At 43.6% G+C, this 23,653-nt stretch overlaps 1 protein-coding gene across 7 annotated transcripts in view; it reads left to right on the plus strand.

Moving 5' to 3' along the window:
• Positions 1-4,912: 4,912 nt before the first annotated feature.
• LOC106650297 (protein split ends-like) overlaps positions 4,913-23,653 on the plus strand; it is a 70,264-nt gene continuing 51,523 nt past the window's right edge. For all 7 annotated transcript variants that reach the window (XR_002763620.1, XM_023462431.1, XM_023462436.1 and 4 more), the window contains exons 1-7: positions 4,913-5,215; positions 7,470-7,680; positions 8,428-9,554; positions 9,639-9,867; positions 10,203-10,490; positions 10,595-10,931; positions 12,206-12,557. Coding sequence is in view for 6 of the 7 variants with exons in the window: in XM_023462431.1 (XP_023318199.1) it covers positions 4,921-5,215; positions 7,470-7,680; positions 8,428-9,554; positions 9,639-9,867; positions 10,203-10,490; positions 10,595-10,931; positions 12,206-12,557 (2,839 nt within the window). In the remaining variant the exon portion in view is untranslated. The remainder of the gene's footprint in view (positions 5,216-7,469; positions 7,681-8,427; positions 9,555-9,638; positions 9,868-10,202; positions 10,491-10,594; positions 10,932-12,205; positions 12,558-23,653) is intronic.

Genomic DNA, 23,653 nt, shown 5'->3' on the forward strand with positions numbered 1-23,653 from the left:
TAAGTGAAACGATTCGAGTGCGATAGAAAAAACGATAATTGGACGGCAAATACCTACTTTACCAGGTTGTAGCGTTTTAATCGCGATTTTTATCATCCCCACGATCCTGACGGTAAATAGACCCCGTCGCGAATTTCAATCGCGCAGCAAAAGACTCACGAGTGGCTCGCGTGAACTCGATTGTTTTCGTAAAGTGAGCTTATCTGCCGCCGCTGACGCTACTACTTTGGAGCATCGATATGCATTTTTGCACACGTACGAGGCTATAAAGGTGTAATTACCTCGTTTCTCGTATATATACGGCCTGCATGTGATGTCCGCGATGCTCCAGAACAAGTTTGACCGTCGAGAGCTCAAAGTAAGCTACGAAACAGCTTGTTATAGTTTAGTTCGAGTTAATCTTGATGAGCTGCCGTAGGATCTCTCTCTGATAGCGGAATCAGCGTCAAGACATGCGCCGGATTTGCCGTCCGTATTTCCCTAGGGTTCAGTGTTTCTTTATAAACCAGTTTTTTTCACCGTTAAATTCAAGGTAGAATTTATATATTTTACATCTTTTTACGTGAAAAGCTTTTGAGTTAAGCCAGACGCTGCGCTGCGCAGATCCCGAGTGCAGCTCCTCTCGCCCGACGTAACTTCTTCGAATATCCGTCGTTTGGTAAAGTTATCACTTCTCAAGAGCACGAGTTGCTAACACCGTTTGATTTTGCGCCCTTGATGGGATCTTCAGCAGCTGCTTCTGCGCTTGTCACAGTTGTCATTTGCTTAGCGCTCGCTTTGGTAAATCTCACTCACCGCTGTTCTGTACTTTTCTTTGCTGCACTTTCTTCTGCGAGCAAAATTTAACCTGATGACCTCATCGCTAAAGTGACTGTAGAACTTCATGTGCCATATAGGTACGGAGACTTGTTGTTTAATGAAATCCATATTCATGAAATGAATTCAAACTCGAACGATGCTAGCTTCTGCACTCGAATGTAGGCAAATACATTTGCTTATACTTTGGCTTAGCTTACACAGTCGCTCATAGAAGCCTCATATACTTGTGCGAGATTTTACGAGTTTGCGAGCGAAAATAGCTTTGATACTCGGTTGTATTCAATTAATAACCTATGACTGAATATACTTGTAAAATACGCCAAAGTCGAACGTTAGATCTAACGATTCTAATAAATTCGATATTCAGTCCTCTTATTGGCAATGAGACTAATGTAATGAGTTTGAAACTACGCATACAACACGGTGTTACTCTAGCGATGCAGTAAATAGTTTCGTTTATGAGATATTAGCTCTATAAATAAAAATTAATTTAAGTATTGAAATTGGTTGGGTGGATAACTTGGGTTCTTGAACTATAATTTATCATGATTAAAATAAAATCGAACATTAATATTGAAGTAAACAATACTGCATTTTTATAGTATTTTTACACGAAATCTTCTTTGAAAATTATTGTATCGGTGCTGATTTCTTTTATTATATGAACTGCATAAAAAATGCATGAGAACGCAATCAATGGGCATTACTCTTAATGCAAAAACAAACGAAAAAAAGATTTAATTCTATGCTCGTATTAAAACATTTCGATTGAACTTCATCATAAAATTTCATTCATAAAATGTATGAAGATTCAGTCATAATTGAAGACATCTACCACTAGATGGCGATTACTTATATCTGTAACTCTGCAAGTGGTAAAGTAAAAATAATTGTATAAGTAAAGCAGCGGTTCAAAAACAAAATAACATCAAACATCTGGATGAAATTTAGAAAGACGCAAAAAAATGGACATTGCCCCTGAAGAAACCACGAGCTAGTCACGGTCTCGAATTTACGATCTCCCGAAACTCGTAAACGGATATTTAACGAATGTATTTTACGTTATGAACGATGGTTTTTTATTCAATAGGCGCATGCATATGAAAGCGTGTCACATAAACTACGTTGATGTTTCAATGCACTCGCGGGGCTACATGTATGACTCAATTCGAACGAGTCTCGATCACGAGCGCGCAGTAGCCATTGCTCGAGCTACATACACGAATAAATATGAGTATATACATCGCTTTAGGAGTTCGCGTCAAAACGAACGCGCGCGAGTTACTGTGTGTGTGCTTTTTGCGCAACTTTATTTGCTTTCTATTATGTTCCGTGTGCGCGCTCGAGTGTACCGCTGCTGCCAGCTCGCACGATGTCTACATCGTATGCAGCGCAAATAAATCGCAAAAAAAATTGGGCATAATACTCGCGATTCGGGCCTCGATACGTATTAAATAGACTCTGGACTGAAACTATTGTCTGCGCGTCCGATGCCGTTGAGAGATTTACACGATCGTTCCCTAGACCGGGCTGTGTTTTTCAGCAGTGCTGTACTGTACATTTCTACTTGTGCTTCTTTCTGCCGCTCTCGAGCGCCGCATAATACTATACAATATATCTGTGTACAACACCTCATTATGACTTTAAAAACAGACGCGCGAGCGGAAAGGAGGGGGGACTCTCCAAAGGATCGAGCTTGCGGCGCCGCTGCTCGACACTCGAGACTCGATTCGCGAGAGTTCCCATACATACCCCCTACGACGAGCCAAGTGTCTGCAGCACACGCTGCGTCTCTCTCTCTCTCTCTCTATCTCTATGTATTACACACACGTGCCCTGCATATAGGTATGTAGTATGTACGTGCAGGATCGATTCAGCTCTCAAGCCGGCCCCCGAGTGTTAGTTTCTATGCGGCGATATATATACGTTATATGTGTGCCATAGAGCTATTCGTGGCCAAACTGCACCGTGTCCTCCTCCTGTCCGGTGGTTAGATATTATGTACTTGCATATAATGTAGCGCATAGACACTGTACACGGCGTATCGAGATTTCGCATTGAGCGCGCGCCTCATGCGATGCGGCTTCCTGGCCAATTGTTGTGTAGGCTCTTCGAACATATATATATCTATATTATAATATATCGCCCGAGCGGATATCGGCCGGAGACTGATGAGATGCGATTATTTTCGACTTTTTGAGCTGAGCATTACAAAGCCAAAATGCGCGCGCGTAAAATGTATAATGCATACGTCATCGAAATGCATTACATTTATCTATCGCGAAAATACTTGAGCTCGCGGCGAAAGGAAATCGGAAAACTGCAGTGCGTGATTAATCATTCCGCGCGCGCATATACGCGAGACTCTGCGCGAGATACGTCGATTTTTGTCTCCCTCCGCACCGGTAAAGTATCGAATTTGTTATTCTGCTTTGCATAGGACACACCTATACAAAGGAACGATGAGCTACACACACACATACAAATTTTACATAATCAGGATGTGGGTCAAGCGCCAGAGTTTGGAAATTAAATTTTAAAATCTATATCTAGAGCCGGCCGATGATATTATCGGCGATCGCGTATACCCGTGCTTTGTTTCATAAATTATCCCTACGTATACTATGGTATAGCTATATATTTCGGGGCTATATTTATTCAATTATAATGTAATTTCACTTCGCATAATACGCGTTTGTTATAGCTATATACACCGAGCGAGCGCGGCTCGTGTTATGGCGCATCGTTGGGACGATTTATCTTGAAGCGATTATTTCACTCGCGTACGTCGTGTGCGGTAAATTTGTTTGGCAGCGATTTATCTCATTACTTTGTTCTCAAATGCGGCAGCTCGGGCTATAATGTACGAAATCACGTTTTATTATAGAAAGTGGAGAAAAACCGAATTAATATTATTATCCTCGCGTCAATCAAAACGATTAAAATGCTCCTTTTCGAAATTAGGCTGCCTCGAATTTTCTCTATGAAAATCACCTGTCGAGCAGCCGAGCCAGCGAGTGGAAAAGAAAAGCCGGTAAATACACACGCGTAAAGTAAAGCCGGAAATAATTCTCACTCTCTTTGTATCTCTCTCGGTCTCTTTCTCTCTCGCTTCAGATCTCGAAATCATCTTCGAATGTCGTTACATTTTCGTATACGCCACGAATAAATTTAATCCGTGCATCGCGTACGCCGCGCATAGTTTCGAGTCGTGCGCGCGCGGCCGTATCCAGCTTGATCTAGCCGATGAAGCGATGCCGATAATTTATTTCTGTAGGCACTCGAACCACTTATTGCTTTTATGCTCCGTAGCTACGTGTGTTCTCTATCTCGCTGTCTTTCTCTCTGTGCGCACGGGCTCGTTTCTTCCTCTCTCTCTCTCTGCAATACCCAGAGGCGAAATAATTACGACGATGCACACTTGGTACGCGTCGCGTACGCCCGCAGGGGCCTCACGGCAGGCACAAAGCCCTTTTCCCATTTTCTACTCATCGCACCTCGACGATTTTCCAATTTTATCTCTGCGCGCGCGTATATTTCTAGGTAAGTTGTCCGCAAGCCTCCGCCACTGCACTGCTGCTGCCGCTGCTGAGCTGCTGGCCCGGCTGCCTGCCTGCCTGCCTGCCTCTTTCTTATTGGATTGAAACAATGAGAATATTACATTTAACTTTCATCGCTGCCTGCACGCGACTCGAAGAGCTAGCTCTCAGCTCTTTCTCTCTCTCTCTTTCTCTCTCTCTCATTGAAGGGGATCGAGACAAACGAGCTCGGCTTCTAACGCTCCGAACAAAAGATTTTTTTCGTGCGCTAAAAAAGTTTATCTTGTCGAAAGAAAAGAGCCCTGGCCTTAATGCACTTGAAGCGGCGCTTGCGCTTGCGCGCCCGAGAATATTCAATCATGCGCTCGAGTGCCAAGAAGCACTTTTATATCTAATTTATATCCACTTACCAATTTTCGAGTTTTTATACCGACGCACTAATTATACGCGAGTGTCATCTCGTTACCCTATCCTATTATAATGAGATGATTTACGCAGCCTAATCGTTCGTCCTCTTGAATTTCAATATTTTTTGCTTTTCTGTTTTCAGGCTGTCCAAGCGATGACTGCACCGGTGAGCGGCGTCGACGCCCAGCAGGTCCTGTCCAACGCTCAGCCACCACACTCGCAGCAACCGGGGAGCGCTCGCAAGTCCGAGCCGGTCGTCGCCTCCGCGATATCGGGGGTGCGACGGCGTGGGGTGCAAAATCAAGGTCTTCGCTCACCCGCGGCGAAGCGACCCGTCTCGGCGCCCGTCGCCTTACAAGGATGGCTTCACAAGCAGGGCTCCGAAGGCCTGATGCTGTGGAAGAAACGATGGTTCGTTCTCTCCGAGTACTGCCTCTTTTACTATAAAGGTTTGTTATACGTTTCAATTTATTCTAATAAGCTGTATAAATAATCTATCTGCCGAGCTTTAAGGGCACAAAGGGGGCTTAAAATCGAAAAAAATTTTACTTTATTTTCGAGTAAGATTTTTTGTCCCCTTTCCATTGCATTTTTTGAAACTTCAAAATTTTGATCATTTAGTGAGATACAGCTGTTTTCGTGAGCCATTTTTGTATACCACGCGTGTTAAATTTTTTCAATCGGTACCCTCTGAAAGTTACGATAGATGACCAAAAACCCTACTCGCCAGAAAACGCAAAAGAAGAAAAAATTTAACACGCATGGTATACGAAAATAGCTCACGGAAACAGCTGTATCTCACTGAATGTTCAAAATTTTGAAGTTTCAAATAATACAATGGAAAGGGTACGAAAAATCCTACTCGAAAATAAAATAAAAATTTTTTCGATTTTAAACCCCCTTTTAGCCCTTGAGCTTTTTCCGAAAATAATTGTTAGTACCGTCTCATAAAGAGTCCTGAGGAATTCTAATAAGCTTCTTGAGAAGTAATACCGTATGGAACTGTTCGAGGTTGGATTAAATCCCCTACTCGAGTCCATCGACGACTTTTCAGCGAGTATCGCGAGTTCGAGTTTCTAATAGAAATATGAAATCTTCCTCCAAAATTAGCATCATTATGCATATTACGCTCATAGATGTCGAATGAACTTCATTAAAACGAGAAAAATTTCGCTAGAGATAGGAGTGACGCGTTTATATAATATGAAGGCTCAAAACGACAATCAAAGGACCCTGTACGCGAGCTGCGCAAACGTCAAAAAGAAATCAAGCAACAGCAGCTGCGCGTCTGCAGAGCGCAGCGGAGAGTAGGGCTTCGCAGTCGCATGCACACGCGAGCGTACGGCAAAGAATTTAAATTAAAGAGAATTGCGAAAGAAAAGTGCACAATGCGCGAAGTCGTTGACTACTCTGCTGCTGCTGCTACTGGGATGAAAACGAGTTTGGCACAAGAGCACACACACGCATACATAGACATACGCGTGTACGTATTCCACTCTCTTGACGCTCGCGCGCGCTACACTTGAATCAAATGTATATTTGTATACGACATGACTTTAGCTGAACTTTTTATTATGTACCCGTGTATTATAACTATTACGACTAATTTTTACTTTTATTTGACGCTGGACCTTCTTTTCTAATGTATCTCGTCTTTCTACATGTTTATTCATACGTTTTATACTTTCCTTTCTCTTTAATTTTATTTTTAACTGTCATCATTATGCTCTTGGACTTTGAAAACGTAACATTGTTACTTGAATTTCATTCTTGTCGAAAAATTGGTTAATTTTCTATACAGGGTTAATTTAAAAATTTTTTCCCTTAATTTGTTTCCTCATATTTCATATTTATAGTAGTACTTTAAATTTTTCGTTAAAAATTCTTGAAATACAGTAAATTCCAACGTTCCGTGATATTTCGTTATTTCCGACTGATGTGCAGCATCAGGCCGCGTCAGACTCGATTCCGTGTTCTTTAGAGCCGCGCGAGACTGCTCCTATCGTAATGTGCAGTGCTCGCAGCATCAGTTTCAATCCTCTCGTTAGTACATGCATACGCGTGTACACACTCACACACACACACACACACACACCTGCATCACTCTTTAACCCTCAACGTGTACATGCCTCGGCTCAATATTTGCCGACAGAGCCAGCTCGCAGTAGTCTTAACCGCGTAGGCTTTTTATACGCGTGACAGTTGAAACTCGATGTACTACCAACGGGGTAGATGTTGGCTGCTCTAGCTTTTCCTTTTTACTCGTGCTGTTTTTTTTGATGCTGCATTTTTTCACGTATAACTGCATCTCCGAGACCGCTGCTATCATTACAAAGACCGGGACACCCTCTTTTTTTTTCTCTCATTCTCTCTCGTACACTTTTTCGATTCACTCTTTCTTTATTCGCACCCTTTGAAGCGTGCTGAATGCCCATACAGCAGTTATCAGTATTCGAGCAAGGACCGTACGTGTCACTACGAATGGCGGCTTTATTGGCCTAAGCGCACGTTGATTTTTTCCTTTTCATTGAGCGTGTTCGGTTGAAAAGTAACACTCGACGCGGTGTTATTTTCCTGCTCGTTCCTTGTTATTAATTCTCGTTGGCTGCAACATGTAAATGTATACATGTATCATACCGGGAGTACAGAAGGTAATAGCGAAACGAGTTTAAGCTCATTGGATCGCGTGTTATTGCATTGCAGGTCCCGAGGAGGAAAAGCTTCTGGGATCGATTCTGCTTCCGTCCTATCGAGTTACGGTATGCAGGCCCGAGGACAAGATCAACAAGAGATTCGCCTTCAAGGCCGAGCACGCAAACATGAGGACGTACCACTTCGCCGCAGACACGCTCGAGAGCATGAATCAGTGGGTGAACGTCTTGACTCTAGCCACGCTACTCCAGGATCCTAATCCGTAAGTCATACACGCGCTTCGTTTATATATTGATCTTCCTACGAGTCGCGAGCATAGACACGACTTTTCACGCGCTCTCCGTTGGTTGATCAATTTCTTTCTTTGCTCGCTTGTATGAACGGTTGCGTCTCGTTACGTGCGACGCTTTTTTGCCCTCTTGATAACGAGCCATATAGCTTGATTAAGAGAGACCACTTCAAGTAATAAAAAGCAGTGTTCAGTTATTTTATATCGATTAAGTATACGAAATAAATGTGTTTTCTTTTTTTTTGTTTTATTAATTGAGCCATTGAATGCAGAATAGCAAAAATTTCGCGTGATCTTTAGACGAACAATTATTTCAATAATTACACTATTTATGCATATTTTTATTTTGTGAAGATGATGGACACATTTTTTTAATTCCATGAAAATATAATAAAATGGTCAAAATATGTACGGATTTTCCTGTTTTAAAGCAACAATTTTAAACATTTTCCGTGAAATTTTCATTCATTTAATCCTCGCGCACGTCAGACACGCAAGTAAAATTTCGTATCATAAAAAACAAATGTAATAAAGCATGATAAGTTTTATGCGTTTATGAATTCAAAAAGTATGATAAACGAGAGTTTCAATTTTTTCCTTAAAATTACGAAACAACACTTGAAATAATTTTCGTCCGTAAAGCTTTGCCATTTTTGCAAAAGAAGTGATACCATTACGATCGTTATTGAATCAAAATGCCTCTATTTTATCACGAAACAGTGGCGGAGGAAACGTAACTACTCCGGTTGGAGGCGACGGAGCCGCACCCGCCCTGGACGACGGTGGCGATCGAAGCGCTCGACCCAGCGTCTCGTCCATCTCGTCGATAGCCAATCAAAGCGCCGACGATAGCGACTCGGGCTTCCACGGCTTTCAGTCGCGCGACGATCCGAGCCACGCGTCTAACAACAACTCCAGTCCCAACAGCGTGAATACCGGCTCGTTTCCCGGCAGCAGCGGCAGCAACAACAACGCCCAGCTGCCCAACAATCCCAACGTTTACAACAATAACGCGAGTCTTCACGAGAACGCAAAACAACAGCAGCATCAGCCGATGGCCAATGGCTGGATGCAGCAGCAGCAACAACAATCGTCCCAGTACAGGCATCATCCCGACCTGGTGAGCCAGAGCCCTTACGTCATTCAGCAGCAGCCCCATCAGCATCAGCAGGCTGGCATGTACCTGCAGCAGCAACAACAGCAGCCACCACCGCCGCAGCACAGTCGTCAATCGGTTCAAAATATGCAGCCGATGCCTCGCAATTACGGCCAACCGGTTTACGCGAACGCACCACCGAAGCCCCGACGATTGGCCGAGAATTCCAACGAATTCGGCACACCGTCGCCCGACCTCGATTATCGTCAATCGCCGGTCTCGCCCGACGCCAGGTACGGCGGCAGCGGCAGCAAGCAGACTTCCATGTCGGCGTCGTCGTCGCTCGTCGATTACAACGACCCCAGAAGCAGTGCCATCTACGCCCAACGCATGGCTCCGCCACAGCCCAGCATGTCCTTGAGAACCGACAAGTCCGGTTTGAATTACGGCATGAGCGCTCAGCAGCAAGGCCAGAAAACGCCGGATCTGTATGCGCGCGCCGCTGCCAAGTCGAGGCCCGCGATGCCTAGACTCGCCAACGGCACCGATTACGAGGACGTTTACGGGGCGACGCCACCCCAGTTGTATCAGAGACCAGCTGGCCCGGTTGGCTACACGAAGGGCCCGGCCCCGGCGCCTATTTCTATTCCCGTGCATAATCAGCAGCAGCAGCAGCAGCAGCAGCAGTCGCAACCGCAGCCGCAACCGGTGCAGCCACAGTACTACGTTGTTGCCGGATCCTTGACCAATGGTAAAGTTTTTTTCGCGTCGTGTGAAAAAACAAAAAACTCTTCTTTTTCAAATTGTAACTTTGTCGATATCGTCGTCGTTGCAGCGCCTGTGATACGGCAGCAACCGCCACCACCGGAGCCGAAGCCTCAACCGCCGAGACCCCACAGCGCTGATTTTCTCGAATACGAAACGAATCGCAAGCCGTCCCAGCAAACGCCGGCCCAACCAGTCACTCGGGTCCGATACCCACAGAGACCAAAGTCCAGCCTCGACGTAATCAATCCGTCGGACGTACCTACTGTCAACGACAATTACTTCTATTCAGAGGAGAGGTGAGTTTGATTCAAATGTATGCCAATCGAGTGTGCGGCCCATATTCTTCCTAACAATATACATACAAATGCCATTCTCAATGAAGATCGATTAATCTCTATCATGTATTCCGAATTTAATTCAAAAAGCTCTCATTCTGGTATTTGCATTGTCAATATTTAAATTTCCTCGGTTAAAACAATCGTTCGTGATCTCTTTGCTTTGTAATGTAAATAAAATAAAAGTATGAATCGATGATAATGATTCATCGACACACGAGCACATGAACAAATTTTTTAACCGAAATATCCCTCGATAGCGACGGACAAACAACGTCTGGCTCGTCTGTTTGCAGGTACGCAGCTCAGATGCGTCAAACCGGGGCGGTGTACTTGCAGCATCAGTCTCCGGCGGCGTCGGCCTCGCAGTCAGTCACGGTCGACGGCAGTGCTCCTCTGCAGCGAGATCAGCAGTCTTCGAGGAATCAGTCGCTGTCTCGAGCCACGACCCCGTCGAAATCGTCGACGTCGCGCGACACCGAGTCGGGCATCGGCACTCTATCGGACATGTCGTATCCGACCACGTCGAGCGTGAGGCGAGCTCAACGCGATCATCATCAGCAGTCGCTTCAACGACACAACGAGTACGATTATCATCCTAATTTTTCAGCTAAAGATGTCGCGATGGAATTTCATAATTTTCAATTTTACTAATTTTTGAAATTTTGTGCGTCTGAACTCGTTGCAGCCGTTACAGCGAGTCGGCGGCTCACACGAGGCGCTCGCTGCGCGAAACTTCCTCGCGGTCGTCGTCCTTGCACCAGCAGCGCCTGGATCTGTTGCCGTCGCCATCTTCGAGTCGCTCAGCCAATCACACGCCGCAGCAGCAGCAGGGCAGCAGACGCTGGAGCGAGCAGCAACAGCAGCAGTTCGCGCGCTCGGCTAGTGCGAGACTGCCTCGCAATCGACATCCCGCCGCGATAATCGATTACGACGACAATGACGACGACGACGAGTACGACGATTACATCGATAAGAGCATGAATCTGGAAGCGTCGAGCAACGGAGAGCGCAAAATGCAACAGGTGAGTCACTGGGGCAGCGTCAGTGGCAGCCTACGCCGGATTATATCGCACACGCAATTTCCCAATATATGTTTTGCTTGGCTTTATTAAAAAAGGCCAAAAAAAGTCAGGTTCAACTTCTTCGAGAGAGAACAGTTCTCGGTATACATAATTGTTTACCTGCACTCGCATGTGCCAAAGATTAAAAACCAGTTTTAAATTTCGTGGTAATACTGAATAAAAAATCCTCGCGCAGTCTTTCTTCGCTTCTTCGCAAGGATGTATACCGCTGCGAGTCGTTGTCTATAGTACAGGACCAATAATAGACAAATCTAATCCCACTCATAAAACAGGCGACCTTTGTGTACGAATCTTCTTCGAAAAGGAGAAAAAAAAGAAGAAAGAAGCAAAATATATATAAATGTCTCTCCTTTCTCGTTTCAATGGCGCATGTTTTTTCCTTTTTTTTTTTTTTTATCAAAACGATGTTTAGCAGGAAACCGTTAAAACTCGTACACGGTACCGTACAAATCTATTCAAGAAGCTAGTCGAGTCGTCTTTGATCTTATAAAGGAGCTGCAACAGCATCAGCGCAACGTCTCAAGTGTCGAGCGCATTTCCTGCCCATCGGATAAAGCCGCGATCAGAGCGCGCGCAGAAATAAAACTAATCACGCAGCAAAAAAAGAGTCGCGCCCGCGATCCTATGGAGGTGAATCACGAGTGATAAGCGCTCACGCGGCTCGCGTATATAATCACCTATACACACAGCTGTCATATTATGCGAATGGTGTGCTGCGGAGCTTTTACCTCTCTCTCTCTCTCTCTCTCTCTCTCAGTCTCTTCTACTCGGTCTTCGCGGCGCGCAGCAGTTTTTAGTGCGAGCGCCCGCCTGACTCATCGCCGCATAATCTTTTCTCTGTCCTCTTCCTCGAGCAGATCTGACTTTGCATGCGGTGTACCGCAGTCGGGAATTTGCTTTGCCGTCATAATGTCGTAGGCTTGCCGATCGTACGGACCTGCTCGTACATTATCTTCATTAGTTTGCTGTGCACTTGACAAAGAAATTCATGTTTGGGTCGCGCTCTAATTAAAAATCTGCGTCATGAAGCTGGAATCGGTTCTTTCGGCGATGGGCGTTGTGAGTATTAAATGGTTACTGTCTTCTTCAGGAATTTTCCCTCAAAAGATAGAAGAAGCATCGTATCCTTAGTGCCTTCAATCGATTCTTTTCTCGGTTAATGTTAAAATAACCATAAAAAACTAAAATATTTTTTTTTTGTTTTCAATCGCCAGCGCGAAGAGTCGATGAAAAGACTTCTCGAATGGAAGCAGCGCATGCTCCAGTCGCCCTTGACGCGAAAACCTCATCACTCGAGCAGCGGTGGCAGCAATCAGCCTCGCACGCCTCAGCACAGCACCGATCTGGCCAATTGCTACAAGCAGCAGGCCCTCATGGAGCTGGCAGCTCACGAGGCCAGTCTTCAGCAGCAGAGGCAGCATCGCCGTGGACGCGGCGATGAGGCGCATCATCGGCCGCATTATCCGCGCAGCAAGAGCACCGACGCTCGGCGCAGCAACGCGGCCAGTGTCTTGGGCATGCACGCCGCCCTGCCCAGATACAACAGTTACAGCAGCGACGATGAAGGTAAGTCGAGCCTTATAATTTATCTGACATATTGTCATTTTCATGACGAATTGCGAGTATATTTAACGTCGATGCGAGGGGTATTGTCGCGTTACCCTGTGAGACACGCTTTGTCTGCCCATAAATGATCTATTGACTCGTGTCCTTGTGAAATTTTGAGCTAATTGATTTTCATTTATTTTGTTACAAAAATACTGAAATGACGAAATTTTCACTCTCAATTTTTCAACGATGCGACGTTATTTTGTTCAGATTTAAAGATTTCTTAGTAAGAAGCTTGTAGTGGATATATAATTTTTATAGTACTAATTCATTAACATTTTATTAATAAGACTATGGCTAACATAATGATTAATGCACAAGTCACTTAACTGTTATCCCTCCGACGATGATAAAGACTTATAAGACTCGTACATTTTTTCTGTAAAATTTTCCTTGTATATTATTCAATATTTTATTCCGTATAAAGTCATTCATGAAATTCCAATAAATGTTTTTCACATTTTGTACTTAAATACATCTTTTTTTTACCTAAAATTGGATCAGACTCCGAAATTGTTTTAAAATAATTTTTTTCGTCATTAAATCTGTAAATTTTATCGAGCTGCGAAGCTACGTATTCAATCATTTTTTACCATCAAGTTTTATGGCAAAATTTTCATTATAAAGTGTCGAGTGCAATCAACTGTCATTCATCTTCTGGTGTAAAAATAGTGTGTGGTGAATAGAATACGCAAGGTCAATACGGAAAATGAAAACAGTACAAATGAGTATCGTCGTTTAGAAATGAAACGTCGAGGGATGGTGATTGTGTATGGCCTGGGCTCTGGGCACTCTGGTGACTGGAACATGTATTTATATTAACACTTTGTGGTACATACTTATAACTTTAACGAGCTATCCCTCTGATTCCCAATAATATCCTCTGCTTTTTATCGCCTCATTACGCATCATTTCCTTCGTGTATACGTACGAAGTGTTTCATACGCGCGATGACATTGGCGCCGTGTCTACTGAATTATTACTTTCGAGCTATATCGTCAGTAATCTATAAGTCGTCGACATTGCAAGTGTGAGTAAACACTTCGACGTATAATGCATGTATGGCAACATTCATTTCTTTGCATGGAGCAGAAAATAATCTAATTATTGGTGTTGTCTTGACTTGTTTGTAAACTATATCCAGAAAATGTGTGCACTGATCTGAAATTCTGCCTATACATTTATAATATAATTCATGCACGATATAAATATGATAAAACTGGAGCAGTTTTTCTCTTACAACAATCATCCTTACATACGATCCTTGTACATAGCTCCCTTTTCATCTCCGTATCTCTCTCACTCGGTAGTTTGCGGTCCTTGGTATAAAACATCCAACCCATACGTATCATAAAGGGATTCACTTTCACCGATATGATGTGTCGTTTTCTTTACCCTGGATAAACTGGTTATGAGCCTTCGCGTATGCGTACATGTGCAGCTGAGACGCGGACCGCCTCGCGTGCATGTGCATATACGCGAAATGCCAAGCGAGCGAGGCCTTGAGGTTTTAGAAAAGAAACAAAACGATCTTCGCACATACCAATATCGTCGCGATTATGTTGCACATTTGACAATTTCTTGCTTCTTTTTCACTTGTGGTCATTTATTTTTGTCAATGCTTTCGCAGCGATATGCAATGTAAAATAATACCGAAACTCTTAATCGTAAAACTAAACGTGCAAAATTTTCAATTTCTTTACTCTCTCTCTCTCTCTCTATCTAAATCTATTTCTCCCTGTCTCTGCTCTTCATTGCTTTGCTATCCTCGCTTTTCTTATTTAGAACAAGTAAGTGCCCTACACAAAAGTGTTAATCTAAAAACATGTTTCTTCTTTTGCCACGACCCAGAGCTGATTGGCGGCGATGTCAGGAAGAAGCGCACACGCAGTAGGCTTCCCCGTAGCAGTCCACGCGATTTCGAAGCCGCCAACGTGCCATCGTCGTCGAAAGCGATCCCGGTGCCACCGTTGGTCTCGACGTCGCACGCAGTACCGCAGCAGCCGATGCGCAGCTATCCCACCACCAGACCGACTTCTTCGATGAACGACAATATGCCATACGAAGAAATGTCTTTTGGCATGCATTTACAGCAACAGCAGCAGCAACAGCAGCAGCCACCGCCGAAGCCCCAAAAAGTATCCAAATCACCCGTCAGAGAAGTAAAGCCTATCATGAAAACGCCAAAAAAACCGCTCGGCATTCTCAAGACTTCTGGCAGTGCATACGCCGCGAATAATTCCAATGCCAAAAGCGAAGCTGGTAGGATGAGTAGCATGGGCTACTCTTCGAGAGATGGTGGTACTTGGCCCGTACAGAAAAATGTTCAATGGGATACGAGTCCGAAAATCAGCCACGACAATGATTGGGATGAAGAGGAAGATAGAGCCGTTAAAGAGTACACTTACCGATACGTAAAGCAAGAGGACTGTCAAGACGAACCGGCGCAAAATGAATTGTCTGACAGTGCGGCTAATTTGGTTCAGGATCGTATCAAGACTTTTCAGTCTGGTATGAAAAATTCTAGTCTCGAGAAAGAGGTCACTTTTCAGGAACCCGTCAAAGTTTCGCCGCAACAAACGATATCGTATCAGATTCAAACGCCACTGCCACATTTACCTGAATCTTCGCGCAAAGCTGCTTCGATCCGAGAATTCGCACTTGGTCAACAGGGTAAAAATCAACCGATCAAAGCTGCAGAAGAAAAAGAGCAAGAGAATGTCGATACATCTAACAAAACGGTCAAAGATTTGCTCGCCAATTTTGAAAGGAAATCGCAGCAAGTCCAACATCAGCAGGAACAAGACAAATTGCGTAACGAACTTAAACTTCGGGGAGCATTCAGTGACAACGAAACTTTTCAATGCGACAACGAGAAAGCAAATAACGTCGAGCAATGCATTGTACCCAATTATCAAGAGTCACCCAAAGATAAGTGCAGCAAAGATAATCAGCAAATCGACGAGCTCGCATTCGCTCGATTGAGTGTTGCTGAATCTTTGGTGACACACGGTGACCGCGAGGACAATGCCGCCAGCCCATTGAACGACGAGGATCATTACCTGCCGATGACTCCGCGTAAGGCTATGATTGAAAATAACGAATCGGACAATGAAAAATCACGACCAATGCCGAAAGCTATGGAGAGTTTGTTCGCCGAGATGCGCGAGGAGTGTTCTTACGTAGAGATGACTCAGAACGGTACGCCAAAAAATCTCACGACCGAATACACGGCTCTGGATAATCCGCATTACGAGTTCGTTTGTGTATCTGGTAGTAAACTGGAGCCCGTTTACATGGAGGTCAGTCAGCTGACGGATCAAAACAGCAAAGCTTTGAATGAGGCTAATTTGAAAGAAAAAATAATTAAGAAAGAAAGTAATAATTCCGAAAGCCAGAATTTGCCCGATATCCTTACAACTCTCAAGTCCGACAGTTCGGACGCAGACGACGAATCGTCAAAGGATTTAGACTCGATCGATGCCCCGAGACATCCGAGATTCAGCTTATCCGATACATTCAGACCAGCATCGTATTACCTGGGTGCGAGTCAAACACTGATAGCGGAAATGCAAGATTCGTCGGGCAGTGAATTGGTATCGCCACCACCAATACCTAATTCGGCTCCCTCTATGGAAGATCTCGATTCGCTCGAAATGCACGATTCGCTGGATCTGAAAAAGCCTTGCGCCGAAGACTCTCCGAAATCCTGGAATAAACCTGGCGCTCAAGTCGAAAGTACTCGTCGCTCATCGCCGTCGCGCTTTTCCGAGTCGAGCTTCCGAGATAGTCGAATGTCGTTGGAAAGTGCTTCCGGCAGCGACTCCGTGGAATTGCGAAATTTAGAGGAAGAGGCGAGAATGAAAAGGAGACCAGTGAGCGATGACATGTGCGAGGTCCTCGACAGTCTAGACGAACTTGAGTCACTTGGCAGTCGATTCGATGGTACGAGCATCGACTTGGATCAATACCTCGAAGATCTACAATCCAGGGATGCTTTCAACGTTGACCTGTACACCAAAGAGATGAGTTACAACAGCATTTACGGACTTAACGAAAACTTGCTCGTGGCCGATAAGCTACATCATAAAATGTATCCCGAAAGCAGTACCGCGCCACCTCCTTTGGCTCCGAAGCCGACACTCGCTGCCACGGGGGTGAGCAGCGAATCCCTCGACCAACCGTTCAATCAAGGAAATAGAAGCAAGACCAGCTCTGCTAGCAGTCTACCTTCTATGAGAGTCAGCGAGCAGGTGCCACCGCACAATCATCAACACTCGCAGTCGTTCACCGGAGACGTACACTACGAAAACGTGGCGAGCTTCTCGCCCATGCCTAGATCGTCTCCTGCAATCGAACGTCAGGAACAACCAACTTACAGACCTCCTACTGGCCGAACGGCACCCTCACCTTTGGCTACTATCGTTGCTACGCACAGTCGAGATAACAGTTACTCGTATGTCTCGGGTACGGCATCCGTAGCCAATTATTCTGCTCAACGACCAGCCAGTGCTCAATCAGCTGCAGCAAGTGAACAAATGAGGCAGCAGCAGCAGCAGCAGCAGCAGCAACAGCAACAGCAACAGCAACAGCAACAACAACAACAACAACAACAACAACAACAACAACCAACAGCTCAGCAGATGCAACAGCCACAGCAACAACAATCAACAGCTCAGCAGATGCAACAGCAACAACAACAGCAACCAACAGCTCAGCAGATACAACAATACAACTATCACTTTAGATCATCAAGTCAGGACTCTGCTAGGTATTCTTTATCGCCAAATCACCGATCTTCTTCAAGCCAAGACTCTAGTCAGTATCCCAGTACGAGTTCTGGGGTATCCAGGGTCAATCCTAATGCAACGCAATCCGAGCTGGGTGGTGCGCCATATTATTACTCAGACTTACAAGCGGGAAGTGTCGAGCCTCCAAGGCAAGAACCTACCCAGCAAGTCAACAGGGTATGCACAGCGAGATTGCCTCAGCTTAATAATCAACGGGACAATACCGCTGCTGGCTTGAGCAAAAGAAACGATATCGGCAGGTTGGTCAATCCAATAGCCAGACAAATGCCAAGGCAAATACAGGTTGATGACATCGACGAAGCTCGCAGAATAGCCGCCGAGCTAAGAAAAACAACGTGTGAGCTCTTGGCCGAAGACAAGGCTGCCTTAGTCGATAGGAGAAATTTTTATGAGTCGGACACGCTGAGAAGAGTGAAATCTACCGATCCTTTGCCCGATGTCGCTGCTGCCACTGCTGATGTAGATACCAGAAATCTTTATCCTCACGGTCTAAAGGACAAATCTGGTAGTCAAACGCAACTAAATTTAGAAAGCTCCACCACGAGTGATTTGAACAGTTCGAATAATGTGAGCCAACAGCACTCGGCTTCGTCGCATAGACGATCTAGGTCTCTGGAGGGTTTACTCGATGATGCTGGTTTGCAGAATCTCGTAGAGCAAAGAAACAGAGCCAATAGACAGCAGCAACAACAACAACAGCTGCAGCAACATCATCATCAACAGCAACAACAGCAGGCGCATCAACAGCAGCAGCAGCAACAACAACAACAACAACAACAACAACAACAACAACAACAACAACAACAACAACATCATCATCAACAGCAGCAACAGCAGCCACATCAAGAACAACAACATCAGGTGCAACAGCCAGAAATGACCTCTGTTCAAGTGCCACAGCCGCAACAAGATTCCGCACCCAACCGGCAAAGTCAATCGACTCGTTCTGGCTCCGCCACAAATCAGAGTTTCGTTGACCCCTGGGAGCAAGACAGTCTCTGGCGCGAAAATCTCAGACGGGTCAGTCTAAGGCACGCCAGGTCACTCGACAACATCGATTCCAATGCACCCGCCAGGCCTCCAAGTAATACCAAGCCGCGAATCGCCAAGATCAGTCGCGAAGTTACGTACGTGAATGACAGTGTAGTCAAAAGCAGCGAGCGTCCACGAGTTAAGACTCGACGTAGTAACGAGAGCAATGGTGTGCACGAGTCAACGACGTCTTCGACAACCTCGACGAGCGTCGATAACAAGGGCAATGCCAATGTCGACGAAGAGGACGACGCGTACGAGAGCCTCGCCATGGATCGCATCGGATCGGGAGGCTACATCTGGGACCCGGAAAACGAAGCTTACCGCATGCCCGAGCATTTTTTAGGGGAAGGCAACCCTGCCCAGGCCAAAAAAGCTGCACCGGCAGCTCAGCAGCAGCAGCATCAACAACAACAGCAACAGAGCAACTTCGAGCTGGACCGCGAGAAGTTGCGTCAGTGGGACCTGTTGTCGAGCGCCTGCTTGCTCCAGGACAACAACAGCAGGCCGGGGCGAGGGTTGCTAACCAAATCAACCGCAGTAACTGCGCCACTGCTGCGCCCGCAGCAAGCCCTATCATCAGAAACAGCTGCCTCAGCAGTAGCTACAGGCTGCGCGAACGTCGTCGGCGATTTGCCGAGGAACAGCGCCAACAACAAGAGCAACAACAGCAATAAGCAAAAGACCAGCCAGCGACCAGGTGAGTCTTGGCTCTATCGTCCTGGTGCTGGGTTAGCTTATCCCAAGTGAATGTAAAAAGAAAATGATCTGGCGGCTGCCACTACATCGTAGCACTCTGTCTTTCCCTGATGGAACGCAAGCAGCAGCAGTTGTGTGCGATGACAACATTGAAAGTGGAAGAAATTTTTTTAGCTATACTACCAAAGTACCTGTTAACGCGGTTGAGAACTTATAATTATAAAACGTGTACCGACTAACATTCTTGATTTGTGTTATACTGCACAATGCACATGGTATGAAGATAATTTTGTAATCAATAGTTTATCAAATTCTAAAAAATTCAGCAAGGCATCATAATGATTGTAGATAAGTAGTACGAATGTTACTTTTTTTGTTTGACAGAGAATTTTCATGAATATTTAGTGATGATTAGTGATGGATAAAAATATCTCTTTTGTAATGTGTACAAATCTGAATTGATAATTTGTATGAGTATATTTACTTTTGAAATTTTTTGTTCAACGTGTATTTTATTGTAATTTTGTGAGCATTCTTTTAAAGAAAAAAGTATTTTTGTTACTATACAAAAATGTATATATTCAATTTGGGTTTTATGCAATATTATTTTAATTGCTCACTAGTAATGTCTGATTAGAGGTTTTTTCACTATGAAATTTATTATTAAATAAGATGTTTATACATTGTAAATTTGTATTGAATTTGTTAAACATGTATTTATTGGAAAAGTATTTCAATTTTTCAGATGTAAATGAGAATTTCGTAAAAGTAGTGTAAGTTGATGGCAAACTCATTATTCAATTGATGCATTTAAAAAGTATACTCACGATAAGTAAACCATGTTAAGTCAACGTTACATTTTCCAATAACAATGCTGCATATTTATGGCATTATTGACGCTAATTTTTTGTGTGATGCTCATGGACGATTTCGTTTCTGTTCATTGTAAGCAAGCAGTCTATTCAATTCTTGTCTTTTTCCAAGTTGCAACGGAATAAAAGCTTACAGGAATTTATAGTTCTATCTTCCTCGTAAAAAAAGGTTATCCGATTTATTTTGAGTCGCACATGTTGGACGCATCGAATGATTGCTGAATACGCAAGCAATTTCTTTGTTAAGCTTAAACTTTCGTAGCGTCTTGTGCACACTGAGGCTCTGTTTTTATTTCAAGCTGCCGTTGCGAATTAGAAAGATGGCAATGTTCGAACGAAGCTTCGAGATCATTTTCTTTTTTTAAATTATTGTACTTAGCGTTGATTGATTTCCATGTAATTTGAGCATTTACTGAATCAATTCGCATTAATACGAATATTAAAAAAGTGATAAATTATTTTGGATAGTAAATGTTAATAATTAAATTGTACAGTTTTTATTTGTAAGTTGATAATTAGTATAAATTTGAATATTTCGAAGAAATTAAACGAAACGATTCGAAACGTTTATAAATGTAAATAAAAAAACTTCAGAAATATATTTTGAAGATGCAAGTGTTCCTGGAATTAAATTCAATAAATATTTAATTTAATTTATTTATTTATCGACAATTTAACAGTTATGGCTTTCGATACATTACATGTAATTAACATTGCAAATAAGTTTATGTACGTGTACATATATAAGCAAACATTACAATTAATACGCAAAATAAATAGATGAACCGGGTAAAAAGTGTACCTAGTACAATGTAAAAAATACATGATTTATTTCTGTATTACTCACATAAAATAAATTTGTTTAATTATTTTAAAAAAGTTATTTGATTCTTTTCTGAATTCAAATTAATTTCAGATATTCTCCTAATCATAAGCTACAAAGTGCTATAGCAAACAAAACAATCAACATACACAATTTTCAACGTTACTCATCAGAATAATTTCACCCGCTTCAAACATAAGTGATAATAATAAGGCGCGCGAGTCAATTTTATATCGTATATAGTGTCATTAGTTCCGGAGAGTAAAAAAAAAGGAAAAAAAATAGCAGCTGCAGCAGCGGCCACGACGAACAGTGCAGCAACCGTTGCTAGCCGATCGTCAATTAGCCACCGTGTACATCTACGTTGCATTATTAACATCATCGTACTCGGGCGCATTTTCCATACCTCCCTCTTTATCTATCTGCCAGCCGACCAATTAGAAATGCCGCCTACCGCCGCGACGTCCGGCCACTCAACTTCTCGCCGCAGCCTTTGGACGGCGGCAATAAAATTTTTCCGGTCGCGCCAGCCAACTTTTTGAATTAGCCGCAGCGCTGCTCCTACTCGCCTATGTGTGCACTGATTAAATAAATACTCGGGCGGGCACAGGCAACGGCGAAGTTTAGCGGCGTGTGTGTGAGTGCGATAGCTACTGAGCGAAAGCCGCGCAGATCTATTACACCGGCTATTGCCAATGAAATGTTGGAACAATTTTTACTCGCCGATGTATAGCCTGAGACTCGTGCATTTCGTGCATAACATGTAACGTACGAGGCGTGAGAATGATTGATAATTCGATTTATTTACATGTACGGCGCGAGCGCGTGCTTCGTGTTTCGCGTGGGCGTTGCAGTATATTAATTTTATCTGCCCATCTATTCTCAGATCATGAAACGATTTTTTTCACTCTGGAATAATTATCCACTTTGATTTGCGTATAATAGCGCAAATTACATTTGTTACACGTGTTATTTTTTCAGTAAAAACAATATTTTATTTTTTATTTTTTCTAAATCTGTCCAGATTTATTGTTAATATGAATGAGCAACATAAGCCCATAAGTTTGTTAAAAAACATAATAATAATAATATTTTCACGAAGTTACTTATACATTCTCGTATTTGTTATTAAATTGCATAAAATTATATACGATCGCCCTTTCACTTCGACAAACTCGACTACATCGTCACCGTGCACAGCGCGCATATGTAATTTAAAAAAAACGTCACTTATTGCTAAATTCTTTCGACTGTACTTGGAAAACTTGCGCCTCCCATGAACTTGCAAACCTGTTCTATATACTTAGAGCTGTTCGTTCACCTCGTCCTCCACCTCCTCCTCCTCCTCCTTTTTCTCGAGCATGCAGGAGGACATTACATGTGTAATTCACTTTGATGCATGGTCCGTTCCACTCGGTTTCGAACACGAGATTCCGATTAATCAATCCTCGACTTTGAGGAAAATAACAATCGCAAAGTAGTGCAGTCTCGCCTTTTGACGGCGTTCGCCGTTTTCTTTTCTTCCGGAAATACCGAGAAGATTATTGATTTGTTATGACGTCGTGTTTATGACGTATCGGTGTAACGATATTTCATCGATCCATTGACCGAGTGCTTTTGGATTGATTGTGTAAAAAAGGGAGAAATATATATCGACGCTCGATGTCTCGGGTAGCGCAGCTCGATACAAATGAGATTGAATGTTCTTACCGATTTAAGGAGGCTCTTTTACGCTAGCTATTTTCAATTTCATTTTTTTCCGTAATTTAGTCGTAGAATTTCGATTTGTTTCATGAACTATAATTAAGTTTGGGGCTCTTACGAATCGTTTCGTACAACTTTTATTACACCTGCGTAAACTCGTCTCGAAAGACTTGCAGGAAACAGTAGCAGCAGCAGCAGCAGCAACTACAACACACAAAGAGCATAAATCTCTCGAAGCAATGGTACGTAAGTTTGCATTCTTGATATAAAGAAAGTTACTCACTGCAACGGCTTGCAGTAATTATTATTAGGCACGAACATTTGAACTTAGATATCACGGCTGCATAATACTTATAAGCTCGGTGCACACACAAGACGAGATAAAAATAGCTCGTGCTGCCGTGCATCTCTATATAATGAGCGGATTTTACGCGAGCACGAAGGTATTATGAAATATTACGATACATAATTTTTCTCTGCCCTTTTCCTCTCGCTCGTCACTGACCATGACGACGCCGTGCCATGAGCGTCTGCGTGCGTGTGCAAGTCCGTGTGTTTGTGTATGCGTATGCGCACGCGTTATGAAAAATGTATATTGTATAGCAGCGAGAAGGAGAGACCGAGTTCAATAACATTCGTTCAGTGTATGCATGTAAGAGTTTAATATACATACAGAGCTCGCTCGAGTGCAAAAAAAAATATCGTGCGCTGCTGCGTCTGCTGCGCGAGCACAGAGCTGTGCATTTACCTACGACGAGAAGGACATGGAAATATCTTGCTCCAGCTCCGAGAAAATTTTTCTTTTTTTTTTGCTCTGACAAATTTGTGGCGCAGAAGCATTTTTCTAAATCAATTGACACGTGAGCCGCTGCGTATGACAATTTATTGGCTTTGAAATCCCTTGATGAAATCGACTGAATATAGATAGACCAGTGAACCGAATCTATAAACGTATAGAATTTTTTTCTTGCTCTATGCGATGTAGCAAAGGTTCGCTGACCAACGGTCCGTATTAATTATGAACGAACTTTGCTGCACACAGACGAGTGTTGTATGAACCTTATATAGCAGCTCGATCTATCATTCAACTGCCACGTTAGTTTGCGCGATATT

This window comes from Trichogramma pretiosum, unplaced genomic scaffold (assembly GCF_000599845.2).
Source record: "Trichogramma pretiosum strain Unisexual culture from Peru unplaced genomic scaffold, Tpre_2.0 scaffold3, whole genome shotgun sequence".
Classification (NCBI taxonomy): Eukaryota; Metazoa; Arthropoda; class Insecta; order Hymenoptera; family Trichogrammatidae; genus Trichogramma; species Trichogramma pretiosum.